The sequence below is a fragment of the Amphiprion ocellaris genome, chromosome 16 (genome assembly GCF_022539595.1).
Source record: "Amphiprion ocellaris isolate individual 3 ecotype Okinawa chromosome 16, ASM2253959v1, whole genome shotgun sequence".
Lineage (NCBI taxonomy): Eukaryota > Metazoa > Chordata > Actinopteri > Pomacentridae > Amphiprion > Amphiprion ocellaris.
In genome coordinates this window covers 7,270,715-7,286,446 of record NC_072781.1, presented here as the reverse complement: position 1 = coordinate 7,286,446, position 15,732 = coordinate 7,270,715, and the positions used below count along the sequence as shown (strand labels likewise).

At 39.2% G+C, this 15,732-nt stretch overlaps 1 protein-coding gene across 3 annotated transcripts in view; it reads left to right on the top strand.

Annotated features, from left to right (window-relative positions):
- The window catches only part of adam12b (ADAM metallopeptidase domain 12b), a 96,412-nt gene that overhangs the window by 42,775 nt on the left and 37,905 nt on the right, over window positions 1-15,732 (top strand). For all 3 annotated transcript variants that reach the window (XM_055018862.1, XM_055018863.1, XM_055018861.1), the window contains 7 exons: window positions 1,368-1,444; window positions 2,203-2,392; window positions 5,021-5,086; window positions 5,856-5,927; window positions 6,319-6,488; window positions 7,034-7,118; window positions 12,395-12,543. In XM_055018862.1, coding sequence (XP_054874837.1) covers window positions 1,368-1,444; window positions 2,203-2,392; window positions 5,021-5,086; window positions 5,856-5,927; window positions 6,319-6,488; window positions 7,034-7,118; window positions 12,395-12,543 — 809 coding nt within the window. The remainder of the gene's footprint in view (window positions 1-1,367; window positions 1,445-2,202; window positions 2,393-5,020; window positions 5,087-5,855; window positions 5,928-6,318; window positions 6,489-7,033; window positions 7,119-12,394; window positions 12,544-15,732) is intronic.

The following is a 15,732-nucleotide window of genomic DNA, read 5'->3' as shown; positions in this document are numbered from 1 at the left end:
CATGTGCTTATCACGGATCAGTTGAACTGTAAAAAACAAAACTGATTCTATGAATTATCTAATACAAAGGAATTACTGAAAATTTAATGGTTTTTCTGCTGCTTCTCTAACCTGAGCTGAACTGTAAATCTAGATTTAAATCAACTTCTTACAGGAAGCAGCTTTGCAGCAGGTCAGTAATTTATGCTGTGCAGACGAACATTATTCAAACCTCTACGGTCTTTGATTTGAGTATTTCACTCAGTTTAAGCATCATATGGCTCCAGAAAAAGAGTTGGAACAAGCCCATGCATGATATATAACACGTAATTCTTAAACTCTGCATGAAACAAGTGGACGTTTAAGTATTTAAGGGGAAAGAAAAGGAATAAATTGGATGCTGAGAGGTTAATCAAGATGTATTGTGTCTCTGTCCTGCTTTTCGTAGCTTCAGGAAATATTTCCAAACTAAATATTTCACTTGGAATGCATTTAACTACTGTAAAAAAATTCCAGACACGTCGTGGATAGAGAGAGGACGATCACTGTTGCTGGCTGATGTTTTCTTTTGTAAAAAGGTGAACTAATCTAGGTCAAGCACAGTCTAAGCACAGAGCCTTTGTCAGTGTTCTATTTTTACACTTAATCTAATGAATTTCAGTTCCATTACCACCTGGCTCAGCAGCTTGTACCGAATTTGTCATACAGAAGTTGTTGCAAATGATTGTGTTTTGCAAAAAAAAAAAAAAAAAAAAAAAACACAAAAAAAATCTCGCCCTAAATTACTTCCTCCTGGGGTCCAGTATCGTGGATGAGAAATGGTCAGCACAGCGACTATAGACGGTTGATTTAAGAGGACTGGAGTGCTGCTAGACACTAAATGGAAGTCTGTATTCCCTTTTAAGGAGAGTCATTTCCTCTGCGCTCCTTGTGCTCAGACAACAGTGATTTTACTGTTTCTGAGGAGCCCTAAATGTCCTCTTTTCCATCTAGCAGACCGCTCTGATGGAATAATGAATTTTAAACAATTACCATATTACTGTCACCTCCCATGCCTGTCAGTTTTCCTGCCTCTCCCTTCAACTGTGTAGGTTGCATTACTTTCAAATGGCCTGTTTGTATGACGAGGGAGAGCGGGAAACACTGCTCTACAGAGCATGCTAATTTAAATGAACATGAGTTGGGACAGCATCAGCACAGTTCCACTGTTTCTTGTCCTCTTCTGCTCTTTTGAAGTCAGGTAAGAGCCACGGGAAATGCGACAGTTTTTTTTCTTTTAATATAATACATTTTTAATCACATTATCCATTGGGTGAAGCTTTCATTACATAAAGTGTTTTCATCTCCAGCATGTAAAGGTTTTTCTTTTATTGAACAATCTCTTTTAGAATAACTGCTACTACCATGGGGAAGTGCAGGCGCATGCAAACTCTGATGTTACCCTCAGCGTCTGCTCGGGCCTTCGGTAAGGAACACTTGCATCATTTTGTATTCATGCGGCATCTCACGCTGCCCTTTAAGTGCTATTTGCCACTGCAATGTTTATATTTGTTTAAGTCACTCAGCACGGCGGCCCATCGCTCTTAAGCTCCTTAAGCGTCCTGTCAGTAAGTTGGTGTGTGACTCGCAGGAATTGGAGAAAATGTCACACCTCATTGTCTTTGCTCACACAGGCAACCACTAAATATCTGCACTCATTTCAGCAGTAATTGGCATCTTGCTGTTGCTAATGACCAATTTGAAGTTTGTTTTTTTTTTTAATTTAGTTTTTTATTGGGCATTAACCAAGTCTTAACATCCACAGTTTCATCTACTGCGTAATTAAACAGCAAGAAAACTGTTTAAAAATGTTCAATTTGCCATTAGGACCACACTAGTGGCTAATAATATAGAACATTTATTATTGTTACTAACAAAGAGATAAGATCATTTCAAAGAAAAAGTACAAACTAAAAGACAGGTATAACGTGGAGCCGACCTGTGAATATGAAATCACTTTTGTGCAGAAAGCCACAAGGAGTTTTAATCTTAACACCCTGTGACTTGATAAAAACATGCTCCATAGTTTCCTTTGGCTTCACTTAAAGTGTTCTTGTCCAAAAAGCAGCACCTCAGCTGTCACATATTCCATTAGAGAGAGCCACATTCAATCAAATTCTGCATTTGAGAAATTGGTCGTGCTTTGAAGCTTTGTGTTCAACCCTGCTGCCGCTGTCTCTGCAGAGGCTTCATCGCACTTGAAAACAAGACATTCATCATCGAGCCGATGTCTGGCCGTGACACCGGGGCCCACTCCATCTACCGGGTAGAAGAGCTCAGACTGACCCCAGGAGCCTGCGGCCACGGCTTCAACATGTCCTCCGTTGCCCCTGAAAACCACATCAAAAGCCCCTTCCAGTCTTTCCACACAAGGGTGAGACGAGCATAATGCCATTTTTAGTGCAAGTCTTGTATCAGAGCCACTGGATATCACAGTTCAAAGCCGTGTTATCATTGATTTGAGCCTTATAGTATTTCATTGTCAAATGTTTCCGAAGGGGAAGACCGACCATTCAAGCTGATGAAAGATAAATGGGCGTTTGACCAAAGATGAGAATATTGGCGAGCCTACCAGTTTGGATAGCGTCCCTCAGGGTGTCGCCTTGGGTTTGACACTCGTTTTTATCTGTGTTCAGAGTCCACAGTCGAGGGCCCATGCAGAAAGTTTGGCCAATGATTTGCATGGAGCAGGTGCAATATCCATCTGCTCCTAGTTCCAAGCAGTAAAACCTCGATTCATGTTGGGAACATACCTACATACAGTACTTGATGACCCCTGAGTAATACATTAGCTCGACTGTGAGTTTTTAGAAGAGAATTGGTTCTTGGGACATTGGAGAATTGGGAAATTGGAGTAAAAGAAGATCACTGAATGTGGCTGTAGGATGTGATATGTCTTTATATAATCATATATCCTGGCTTCTCTGAGCTCCTGTGTACAAGAGTGAAATCAGATAAAATTAGTGGCTGAGAAGAAACCTTCCCTTAAAGAAATAGGGTTTTGAAAAACTATTCACTTTCTTGCCAAGAGTTAGATGAGACAGTACCTCTTTTATAATAAGAATTTACAACTAGCAATTGCTAGACTTGGTGTAACAACTGGAAACAGGTGGAAATAGCTTGAGTAGTTTGATCCAAAGATAACAAAATTTGCCGACCAGCACCTCTAGCACTCATTTAAAACTTGTTGGTCTAACCCTCTGAACCCTAAAATGCACCAGCGGGTTTGAAAGGCATGTTATCTTTTAAAAATCGCCAGAAATCCACTATTTCATCACATTTTCAACTTTTCTACAGTCCTTGAACTACTCATCAGTGATTCTGTCGTGAGGCAAATCTAAGCTTAAAATCGTGATATTTCATCAAAATCATCTTTTTTTTTTTACAAAAACAGACAATAAAATAAAAAATTAACCATTTCTACTAACAAGATTCCATTAGAAAAGATGAAAAACTCTGTGCTCGTCGGCTCATTGGTGAAGTCATGATTGCCTCAGCTGCGACCACCAGTCGTAACAAAAATTCAAAAAATTTTCAGCTGAACTGCATGTTTTGTTACTACAGACAAGATGAGAGACAAAAGATATCTGTAGTGTGTTTTCATGTGTGCGTCAGAAAATAAGTGTAGTGCATGTTGATTCTGGACTTATTTTTTGCAAAATGAATAAAAAGAAAATCTGCTTTTTATGAGTCAATATATAATTGAGGGACAATGAAAATCTATGGCATATACCGTGCATACATTTTTATTAAAAGTAGAATTACTAACACTTTTTATGTTCATTATGATCGTGTCTTTACAAATTCCATAATTATTTATTATGGAAACAATCACTTATTAATAAAAAATGACTGGATATCACTAAAATGTCAACTAAATAACCGTCTGAATTTAATAACAACCACCTTCTAATTAGCTAAACAATGATAAAATGAGCTTTTTCAAAAATTGTTTTGTGTTCTTTTTATTAAGTTGAGATAATCAAGACAGATATTTCTTTTTTGGCAATATATCAAATTTTATAGGAAAAATAGCAAATTGTATCTGTGCCCGAGAAATCCCTTTCAACTAAGTTCCCCATTACAAAAACACCTCTCAAGGAAGTGTGTTAATTCCAGATCACATGACCTGCTCCACATGATGTCATTTCCTCCTGAAGAAAAGACTGGCCAGACTCCAAGGCTTTCTGAGTTATTTAATATAAAGTAATGTGTGAGTCAAGTGTGGATTTATTGCATGTAAACAGGTTTACTACAATATCTTTATGAATAACTTTCAATTTCAATTTTACTCAATTGTATATATAATATTTTAGAAGAATCTTTCTCTAAAAATACCGTGTGGTGTTTGACTATAGGTGGAAATGTTGATTTTAGGCCTGAAAAAAGCAAAAATGACAACTGTTACAAAAAATTGCAATTATGTGTTGACTCTTACGATTTATGGCAATATAGCAGTGTCATACTGCACAAAACACATTTTAGAATTCTCTTTAACTCTAGGTATGGTTTCCATAGAGATGTAAGACTTTATGTTGTTGCTTATATTGCAGTGAAAAATTAGCCCACAGTGATTTGTAAATGTGACAACAGCAAAGAAAAATAAATGTGTAGAAGCTGCTCAGGGGTCAGAAGGTTAATTCATACAAAAGCTGGTAGGTGGATTTAGAAAGAGCCAAAGTAGTTGTTTTCCTGTTTCCATGTGTATACGCTAAGCAAAGCTAACCAGATGCTGCCTATAGCTCATATTTACTGTACAGACATGAGACTAGTATTGATTTTCTCATCTAACTCTTGCCAAGAAAGCCAATAAGTACATGTCACAAATGTCACACAATTTTTCAGGAATTACAGGTTTGAAAGGGTACATCTGATGGCTTTTAATCCTGGAAAACAAGAAGCAATAAAAGAAGTGTACATCTTTGGAAAGAGCAAGTAGATTTTTATTTTCTGCCAATAGCAATACATTTCTAACATGCAATATCTGTGTTCTTTTTTGCAGCATAAGAGGCATACTCAGAAGACGACCAAATATGTGGAGCTGATCATTGTTGCCGACAACAGAGAGGTAATGCACCCGCCTGACTTCCATGCACAAATATGGTCTTTCACACAGCAAATCTTTATAGTGCGAGCAGAAAAAGCAGGGTAAGCTGTTGTAACAGTAGAGCGGGTCCCACTGGAGCTGCAGAATGAGGTGAGCGTGCAACAAGCGGTGTGGTCCTGTGGCTGCGGCTCTATTCTGACAGGAAGTTCTGTTTTCAATTCCTCAGCGGAGCAGGCAGGAAACAGGAAAAAAGCCGTGTGGATACAGAAGAGTCCTCCATAAGCACTGACAAGCTCATTGTGGGGTTTCCTCCTGACAGCCCTGCACTAATGCTGCTGACCTGAATGGAAAGAAAAGAAATGAAAAAAAAAAAGACGAAGGGGGATCAAGTATGTTGTTAGGCTCAGATTTGAAGTCCAACATCAACGCAGGTGGATACACAGTAGGGTGGAAATAGAACGTCTGACTTTGCTGCAGTTGGGATCCAAAGCTTTGCAAGCTGTCATATCTGCCAATGTACCTGCTCCCTGTGGTTGTGCCATTCGTCTCTCTAACACTGGGAGATTTTTCTACACCCAGATGGTCACAGCTTGACAACCCGCCTAACACACAGAAAAACATATTGCCTGTGAATAGTTTGAGCAGCTCATTCATACAAAATCCTGCCTTTTCTTGTGGCATTTTATGGTTTTTGTGTGTCTCATTTATGTCTTTGTGAAAACACCTACCACTGCTTGTGGGTGTAAATTCTCATTTCTGCCACTGATTACATGCAAAATTTTGTTTTCAGTTTCAGAAACAAGGGAAGGACTTGGAGAAGGTGAAGCAGAGACTGGCAGAGATAGCCAATTACGTAGACAAGGTAAAACATCCCCTCTCCTTTGCACAGGAGGGATAAATCACTTTTTAAAAATAGAAATATTGTTGGCAGCAGAGATTAATGGGATGACAGTGTGATATATTAATTTCCTACTGAAGCAGCTGATCTTAGTGTGTCTAAAACACTGCTAGAGCTGTGGATGTGGAGGTAGCAGACACAGTGGGCAGATGGATTTACTTTAGGGAAGCATGGAAAAGACACGCTCTGATCATATGAAAAACATGAAAAGACAGAGTCCCTCTGATGCTCACTGGAGAGAATTCACAGCTGCCATAATGAGGAATAAAATCATCCAGTGAACTGTAATCTGAGCTCTGTGTGTCTCTGAGTTTTTCTTTCCACACCGACTCTCTCTGCTTCTCTTGCTCCCCAGTTCTACAGGGCCCTGAACATCCGGGTGGCCCTGGTGGGTCTGGAGGTGTGGAGTGACTCTGATAAATGTCCCGTCACCCAGGATCCCTTCACCACCCTGCACGAGTTCCTAGACTGGAGGAAAGTCAAGCTGCTGCCTCAGAAGCCTCACGACAACGCTCAGCTCATAAGGTGGACTTTTTTTTTTTGTTTTTGATTTAACAGAAGAAAATTAGCCCAAAATAATCAAATAAATGTCCATCTTGACACTCTGAAACAGATCTTTAAAGGCTATAGTAGCATTTTTTGCTATTTTCTAGAGAATACTGTGTATTTTTATACGAATTTCCGATCCTGTCAGCTGTTTTCCATTAGATTTGCTGTTGTAAGTAAATCAGTTTGCAGAGACTTGAACATCTTGTATTTGTATCTTCAGCATACGGACCTGGATGGTTATGTTTTTGTTGCTTGTATCATGATCTTGGCAACTGAAACTACTTTTTCAGGAGGCCAAGTTAAGATATGCAGCATAGTCAGCAAATGCGGTACTAAAATCACACATCATATCAAACCAAACATTTCTAAAATACGTCAGAGTTTAGTGCTGTGAATTTTTAGTAAAAGAAGCTGCATTAATTAAAAAACAGTAATTAACAAGCTAAAATCTGCAGAATCACTGCTGTGATCATGACTGTTTCTTCTTTAACGTATTTTCTTCATTTTTTTTCTCTTTGCAGTGGGGTTTATTTCCAGGGCACCACCATTGGCATGGCGCCCATTATGAGCATGTGCACAGTGGAGCAGTCTGGAGGCATTGTCATGGTGAGTAATAAAACCTTCTCGCTGCCTCCACCCTCCTCTTCCTCTGTGCAGCCTGATTGTATCAGCGTGGACATTGTTCAGACTCGGCCGGCTAACACAATCCAGACGCGATTTACACAGTAAAGGTGTTCGTTGTTTGCTGGAAGGGCACTTATGGACAGGTCTGCCAGGAAGTCATGCTTTAAAACATAAAGATATTTATGCTGGCACTCCCTTAACGTTACCACAAATAGCCCCATGCATAACGCAGTATGTAAAAATATACTCTCAGAAGGACTGGGCTGGAAACGCGCACACACTGCGGCCATTTGAAGTCTTGCAGTCATGCAATCAATCCTTCATGTGGCCACTCGTAATACCTCATTCAGGCCCACACAATGATGCAAGTTAACCCCCTGAACCCCTAAAGTAACCAGTGAGTTTGAAAGGCATGTCATTTTATAAAACTTTACCAAAGTACACCATTTTTCAGAGCCAGAATCTGTAGAAGCTAACAAAAATCGACAGATTTTCAAACAGTACTTATGTTAATTGTGTGAGATGCAGTTCTGTTGGAAAAATTTACCAAATGTGACCTTAAAATTGTGACATTTTCTGTAAAGTCCAGCACTGTGTTTTGCATTTCTCATTTTAAAATTCATAAAAAACTGTTTGTAATACACTGATTCTATGAATATGTATAAAAATTGCCATAAGTGCGCCATTTATGGGAGCCAGAGTCTGTAAAAGCATAGAAATATGCTGATTTTTTTAGGTTTTCAAACAGTCCTTATGCTAATTATGTGGCTTACAGTTCTGTTAGGAAAATTAACCAAATGTAAGCTTAAAATCCTGACATTTTACTTAAACTCCCGCACTGTCTTTTTACACTCTAAATTCCACATTTCATTTAGAAATTCATTAAAAAAAAAAAAAAAAAAAAAATTTGCAATACTCCGATTCTATAAAAACATATCCAGTACAATATTTAGAAAATGTAGCACCAATATTTTTATTCAGTATGTGTAACGTCTATGGCCACTTGGAGAAATGTGCATGTTGATTCCAGGTTTTTTACAGTTTTTGGAAAATCAATAATTAAACTAATTCAGCTTCTTTTTTTTCATGGTTTATGGTATGATAACTTTATTATAGGCCATGTTTCCATTGATGTGCAGAACTCCATTCTGCTGTAAAAGATGCTTGATGTCCAAAGCGTTCAGCCAGCGTCCTTCACAATCTTCCTCTTAACCTCCTCACACACTGCCCAGCTTTGGTTAGTCATCAGAAATGAAAATAAATTCAGCGATACGGATGTTTCAATGTCAGTTAACCAACTGGCACAAAAAACTGAGGAAGACAGAGACGAGAATGAAATTAAAAGTGTGCGCATGCGGGCAATTAAAAGAGACAAAGAGGTTAAACCGAAACGTAACTTTTACCCGCTAATTATTCGATGTAATTCAGTGTAATTCTCAGGTTTGTCGTTGTGTGAGGATGGTGGCAGCTGTGTCGTGAATGAGCCCACTGCGGTTTGAATGTGTGCTGAGTAGACCAGCATCATACTGTATGCGGATCAGCTGTCTGAAGGTGGTATAAAAGGGGTTGGTGGGGCAGCAGAGTAAATCAAAGGCCACAGCTTTTGAGCAGAACCGCATTTACATTTTTATGAGATGTGATAAATTGTTTATGCCAACTGGTACAGAGTGCGCATTTGAATCAGAATGCATTTTTTACACATAACCGTGCATCGCCTGTGCCACACTGGATCGCTGCACATTGTAAATTCGCTGTCTGTTAGGCTCGTCTGCCTGTTATAGCACTTGACACCCATGCCAAATCACAAAGTGGTTATCAGCCCAATGCCATTATGACTAAGCCCAGATGTGTATCCCCCATTAATAGATATGTTTTCTGCTATGCTGAGGCTTCTCCAGATGTTTGTCTTCCCCATTACTTACACAGAGCAGATGGCCTGGACCGAGATTACAGGGCCACATAAGCAGTTAGAGGGTGGCCAGAGGAGATGAACTATTTCTCAAACCATACATTACCATGTGTTAATCTGCTCCAAATCCTCTATTTGATCCACATGTTTGTTTGTTTTTTATTTTATACCTTATAATGTTATTTATTTTTACTGCATTGGTCCGTTTATCAATGTGCTTTTTCATGTGGTGCAGTGTTCTTGTATGGGAGTTATTTTCTCACATGGCTGGAAATAATATCAGAGAGACTATCGGAGCCTTTCTCGGTTGTAACCCACACGACAAATTCCCACCATCACAACAGTGGCTTATGGCTGCTTCAAAGTAATGACTGTGGCTTCCAAGAGTTTCCTTCATTTCTGCTGACTCTGGCATTGCGCGTTATTGTGAGGAGGCACTCAACTGTGAATTACACGTACAGTATAGCCACACACTACAATGGGAAACATGACAGAGGCGGAGGAAAGTGTTCCCATCCTTCCTGTTATAAGGAGGGGTGTAGCTCCCCATCATGCTGCTCTTTAATCAGAGCAGGAAGTGGCCTCACTTGTTCTAAACTCTGACTTATGACCTCATCTTCAAAGGAAATAAGTGATTTTCTCATATACATTGCAGAGAACCGTAGTGAGATGCACAGTGGTATGTGGGCGGCCTTTTTCTCAGGGGGTTGCTAGATTTGAAACGCTGAATCATGTTGTTTCATAGCTGTTTCAGATGGCAGACGCTGGAGCAACCAATTAGCTTGCTCGACGATCTGGTCTGCACAACATATTCAGGTTTTGGAGGTTTGTACATAACGTGCAGAGAAGTTAAATTATATCCTGGCATTAGTTACACTCTTACACAGACATGCAGGGATGAAGGAATCTGCATTCAAAATCATAAATATGCAAAGTTTCAGAAATGTGTTACCTTTGGGCAATCAGCTGCTAACCAGCTGCTCCTATTGATTTCATATGTGCCATACATAAATTAAATTGGTATTTCTCATCTAATGCTCTCCTTCAGAAAACAAATAACTACAGTCAGGTCCATAAATATTTGGACAGTGACACGATTTTCAGCATTTCGACTCTGTACACCCCCACAGTGGATTTGAAATGAAACAATTAAGATGTGCTTTAAGTGCAGACTTTCAGCTGTAATTTGAGGGTATTTACATCCAAATCAGGTGAACGGTGTAGGAATCCATCGTCCAACACACTTGTTTTCTGTGGTCTTCCAGGTCTTTTGGTGTTGCTGAGCTCATCTGTGGTTTTTTTTCTTTTTCAGAATGTAGCAGACAGTTGATTTGGCCACAGCTAATGTTTTTGCTATCTCTCTGATGGGTTTGTTTTGATTTTTTCAGCCTAATGATGGTTCATTTCACTGATAGTGACAGCTCTTTGGACTTCATATTGAGAGTTGACCCCAGCAGATTTAAAACGGAAATACCAGACTTGAAATGGACTCTAGACCTTTTATCTGCTCCTTGTAAAGGAAATAATGAGGGAATAACACACATCTGCTCATGTAACAGCTGAACAGCCAATTGTCCAATTACTTTTGGTGCCTCATCAATATGAAGAGAACTTATAAAATGTGTTGTAATCCCTACACCGTTCACCTGATTTGGATGTAAATGCCCTCAAATTAAAGCTGAAAGTCTGCATTTAAAACCCTTCTTGATTGTTTCATTTCTACAGAGCCAAAATGCTGAAGATTGTGTCAATGTCCAAATAATTATGGACCTGACTACATGTTTCCCAAAGCGTCTAACTACTACAGTGTATTGGACTGTGTTAATGTACATGACAAAAAATGTGTACTGCAACTTTACCTCATTTGTTGCTTTGCGCCCTAAACCGCAATTTGCTCAGAATAATGTATTTAACTGTCTGAACCTCAAGCACTTGCAGGGTGTTATTTGCTGTAGTCCAATTTTTACTCGCTGTAAGCTCAATTTTCACTACAATATCCAAACTACAAAGTCGTGCACTTCTAGAGAAAGAGCACAAGCATGGCTAGAAGCAGAGAGGACTCAAATGTGTTCTGTGCAGTATGACATTGTTATAATGACATAAATCAGGAAAACTGAAAAAAACGAAAGGAGAATTTCTTTGATTATTTAGGCATTCCCAGGACACATGAGATTTCTAATCCCTGCAGCGAGTTCTGGCTCTACTTTGTGGTTTCCACCCAAATGGATTGCCATTAGTGTCGGGTGTAAACCGGGCAGCAGAGAAGGGTCGGTGACTCTCTTGGCTATAGACATTATACTACTTACATTTTGAATTTGTTTCCATACTTGTTCTCTGTCTGGTCTGTGCAAACACAGCCTTTAATTTAGCCAGAAAATCTCTTAATTTGTGTCACATGACTTTTGGTTACAGCTGAGTCACTAATGGATTTGCTGTTCTGCAAGAGTGCAAAATATTTAGTTTTTAGGTAGAGCCAACACTTTATTTTGGGTTATTTTTAAATGAGACATGTGGAATGAAGTTAATTTGATAAAACATCACCATTTTTAGCCCTGATTTGGTTACATTTCATGACAGAGCAGCAGGTCACCGATGATTCATTCAATTCTGACCATAATAAATTGTGTAATTTTGATGTATTTTTTTTTTAAGTCAACATGCCTATCAAGCCCAATGGGGGGATTTTGAGGTTCACAAGGTAAAAGCAGAGTTTTGCAAAAATAACACAACATGACTATATCGTCACAGTTACATTTATTTGTCATTTGGTTCTATCTGTTTACCACATTTCCAGTCTCACCTTTGCATACACACTACACACAGACTTATTTCTCAGTTACCCTCCACTTGTCTCTGTCTGCCTCCACACAGCTCGTCCGTCTTTAAAACTAGTTGAAACTGAAACTTCCACCTGTCTCTCATCATTCATCGCTGTCTGCCTCGTGAAGGGCAGTTGTCTTGTTTATCGATGCAGCATCAGGTCATACAGCGGAGCGTTTATGGAGCTTCCTGCAGTAGCTGTTTTCACTGGCAGCAGGTATGATTGGGTTTGCAGCGGTAGTGGAATGGCAGATGAATACAGGCTTTCATGAGGAGACTGAGTCATAAAAGAAGGATAATGGGGGCAAGTTGGACAGATACTCAACTGTTTTCTGAATCTGCAGCCTAAAATGCGTCCTCTTTGAACTTTGCATTTCCTTTCTTCCTTTTTTTCCTTTTTCATGAATGATGGTGCACTTGAGTTTTGCTTTTCCTATCAACTAAAAGCTTGCTCCTGTAGTTTTGTGCATAGTCAGACTTACAGGATGCATATTATTGACATGTTCTGGTCCTTTTCTGTCCATCGTAGGATCATTCTGAGAATCCTCTGGGTGCAGCAGTGACTTTAGCACATGAACTCGGACACAATTTTGGCATGAACCACGACACTCCAGAACGCGGCTGTGGCTGCAGGATGACTGTTGATCGTGGAGGCTGCATCATGACTCCCTCCACAGGGTGAGATTCTGGTGATGTTTTTCAAGCTTTATGACTTAACCCTCATGTTGTCTTAAGATCCTGTACACTTCCCTTGTCCTCAGGGCCAACAATGATCCGCCTCAACTGAGCCTCTGAAATATAGCAGCTTAATTGAGTTTTAAACGAAAAATATATTTTACATGAAGAACCAACCTGTCATGCATCACACACTTTGCAAATGTCTGGGTCTTTTTGCTCTTCAGAGGGCAGAAAGACTGTATTTAATCAGTGGACACCACTCGTTTTTATTACATCACACATGTTATAACGGTTAAGTCTGCAAACAGGGAGGGCACAGTGAAGGAGTTTGTCCTCACTGGAAAGTCGGAGGTTCACCTGCTGCTCTTCATCATCTAATGTTTCACTGTCGATGCTTCCTCTTGCTCCATCACTACCTGCAGCACTTCAAACTGATTCACTGTCGTAAAATTCCGAAAACGACCTTGTATTGTAGATGCATTTTGATGAATGACAGCAGTAAGTACTAAGCTCACTGACAAACATGTTGGCTTTCCTGTGACTACTTTATAATGAAAGTTAATAGATGTTTCGCTAGTTAAATGCTTTAAATGTGACACTGCAGCAGGAGGAAATCTTCAGCAATAGAGTGACTTAACAGATATTTATTTACGTGAAAATTTTCAATATTGCCACTTTACTTTTTCTGACTAAATTATCGGTTCCCTCTGCACCTGAACCAGTCAAAAAAGATGAACTAAGCTCCACTAGTTGCACAGATTGGATCATTTTCATCTGTTGTACGCAGATGTATGGGAGAGGGCTCGAACACACACACATACACAAACACACACTGGCTTGGCTTGAGACTAAAGGAGCTGCTCTAGCATTTTGCTCGTGTTGCCTGGGTCGCTGAGATAACAGAGCTGCAGCAAGAGATGGACTCTGTGACTGTTGGTAAACAGCAAGCAGATAAGGCAAACCCAGAGCGCAATACCAGATTTCACCCTTGGTCTGGTGCCAGTCTGGTTTGTCTGATGGTGAGTCTCACAAGCCACAGATGTGTGTGTAAAGGACGAAATCCAAAACACAGTGAAGAAGACAAAAAGCACAGTTAGTGGTGTTAGTCAGATATTTCCTATTGAGTTGTCAAACTACAAAAAAAAAAAAAAAAATGCTCATAAAGGCCCACACAACAACATCAGCCCTGGCTTACATCTGTCCAACATATTAATTATATGGGTCAATATATAATTGTGGGACTTCTTGTAACAAAGTTGACATTTTTGCTGTTTTTAGGCCTAAAATCAACATGGCTGACATGATTGTTATTAAATTCGGACAGTTATTTAGTTGATATTTTAGTGATATTCAATAATTTTTTATTAATAAGTGATTGTGTCCATAATAAATAATTATGGAATTTGTAAAGACATGATCATACTGAACATAAAAACATTAGTTTTGTTACTTTTAATAAAAATGTGTGCAAGATACATCCCATGGACTTCAAAAGTCCCTCAATTGTATATTGACCCTTATCACTGGTGAGTTAAATCGTGCAAACATAACACACACTAATGGAGATCTGTGCAGTTTTAGAATATAGCAAGTTTGGGTTGACAGATCTTATGAAACTTTCCGACATGTGCTGCTGCAAATTAGATTCAGATAAACTTTAGCATGTTTATTTTACATAGAACAGGACTATAGATTTTGTGCCTCATAGCTAATTGAAAGCACATTAGAGAGGGATCGTTTAAAGGCCAGCAACAAAACTACATAAACGCAGTTACAGAAGAGAAGAAACTGTTGATTAGTTGGATACAAAAATGAAAACAGGCTGAATGGATGTGTAGAAATTCGTAAATGTAGCTGTTTGCAATGCAGAACTCTTCAAAATTAAATTAACTTGCAACATGCTCAGATATGGAAAGCTATACGTGTGAGTTCAGAGCAGGAGAACGTGTGAAAAGTCCCTGTGGATGTTTGATTTTACTGGCGCTGGTTGTGGCTGTTGTTACTATCAAACACACTAAATGCAGCCAACAGCTGTTTTCAATTATTCTCATAAATCAGCAGAGGCATGGCAGAAAAGGCAGGTTTTGATCCGTTAAAAATCCCTTGAAATCGGCTGACAGACACACAAACGATATAACTTCTCGTGTACCCGGTTTGTTCCAGGAAACCTTGAATGACCTTTTCCTATACAAATTGTAAGTAGGGAGGGGAGGCTGTCATAAACTGTGCTTGTTTGTGCAGCCGCTAGCAACAGTGAGCTCATCCCGCTGCTCTCGTATTACAACTTTTATTACAGCAGAAATCAGAGAGAAAGCGAGTGAAGAAAATACATAATGTGCACCGAGCACCGCTGGATTTATGCAGTGTAGTTTTTGAACATGAACTCGGCATTCTTGACCTGATGGCTCCGCTTTAACCACCAGCCAAAGCTCTCGAATGACGTCATGCGGAGAGTTTAGAAAAATGACCGCCTCATCTAAATGGGTTACAACGAGTCACGGTGTTATTGAATTCTTTATAATAGAGTAGGTTAATGACCCACAGGATCTTTTTTCGGCTCTGTGCTGCTTAATTTTCAGATTAGACACGTTAATAGTTGAGAGAGATGATCAGTGAGCTTTTCTATTGAAACTCACTCCTCTGATTGCTCAGCAGAGGATGTAGGATTAATCCATACGCTATAGTACGCTGACATTTTGACAGGCAATATTGTGTTGATAAACAGACACCAAGTATCAATATTTCCCTATTCATTCATTAATATTCTAATTGTGCATTGACCATAATTTATTGCAGTCCCTGTATTTGTAGTCAGTGAAGACGATCATTGATTTTTGGAGTTGCGCGGTCAAATAGCAACGTGAGATGAAAACAGGAGATAACAGTATGTGAACAAGTCATATACTGAGTTAAGAGAAATCTTTAAATCATTTTTTTTTGCAGCAAATTAATAGACTGCCATTTTGATTCTCGTCTGTATATCAGACTAGCTCTTTTATATTGATTTTTTCATCTAACTCTCACCAAGAGATTTTACAGAATATGGAACTATTCTCTCAACAAGTGGTCAAACAAGTAATATGAAGACAGTCGTCTACAGTGACAAGTCTGAAAACGCAATGTAACTTTATTTGTAAAGCAGCAAGACAAATTCCTTTATTTGAGATATACTGTATTGTATTGCAAAAT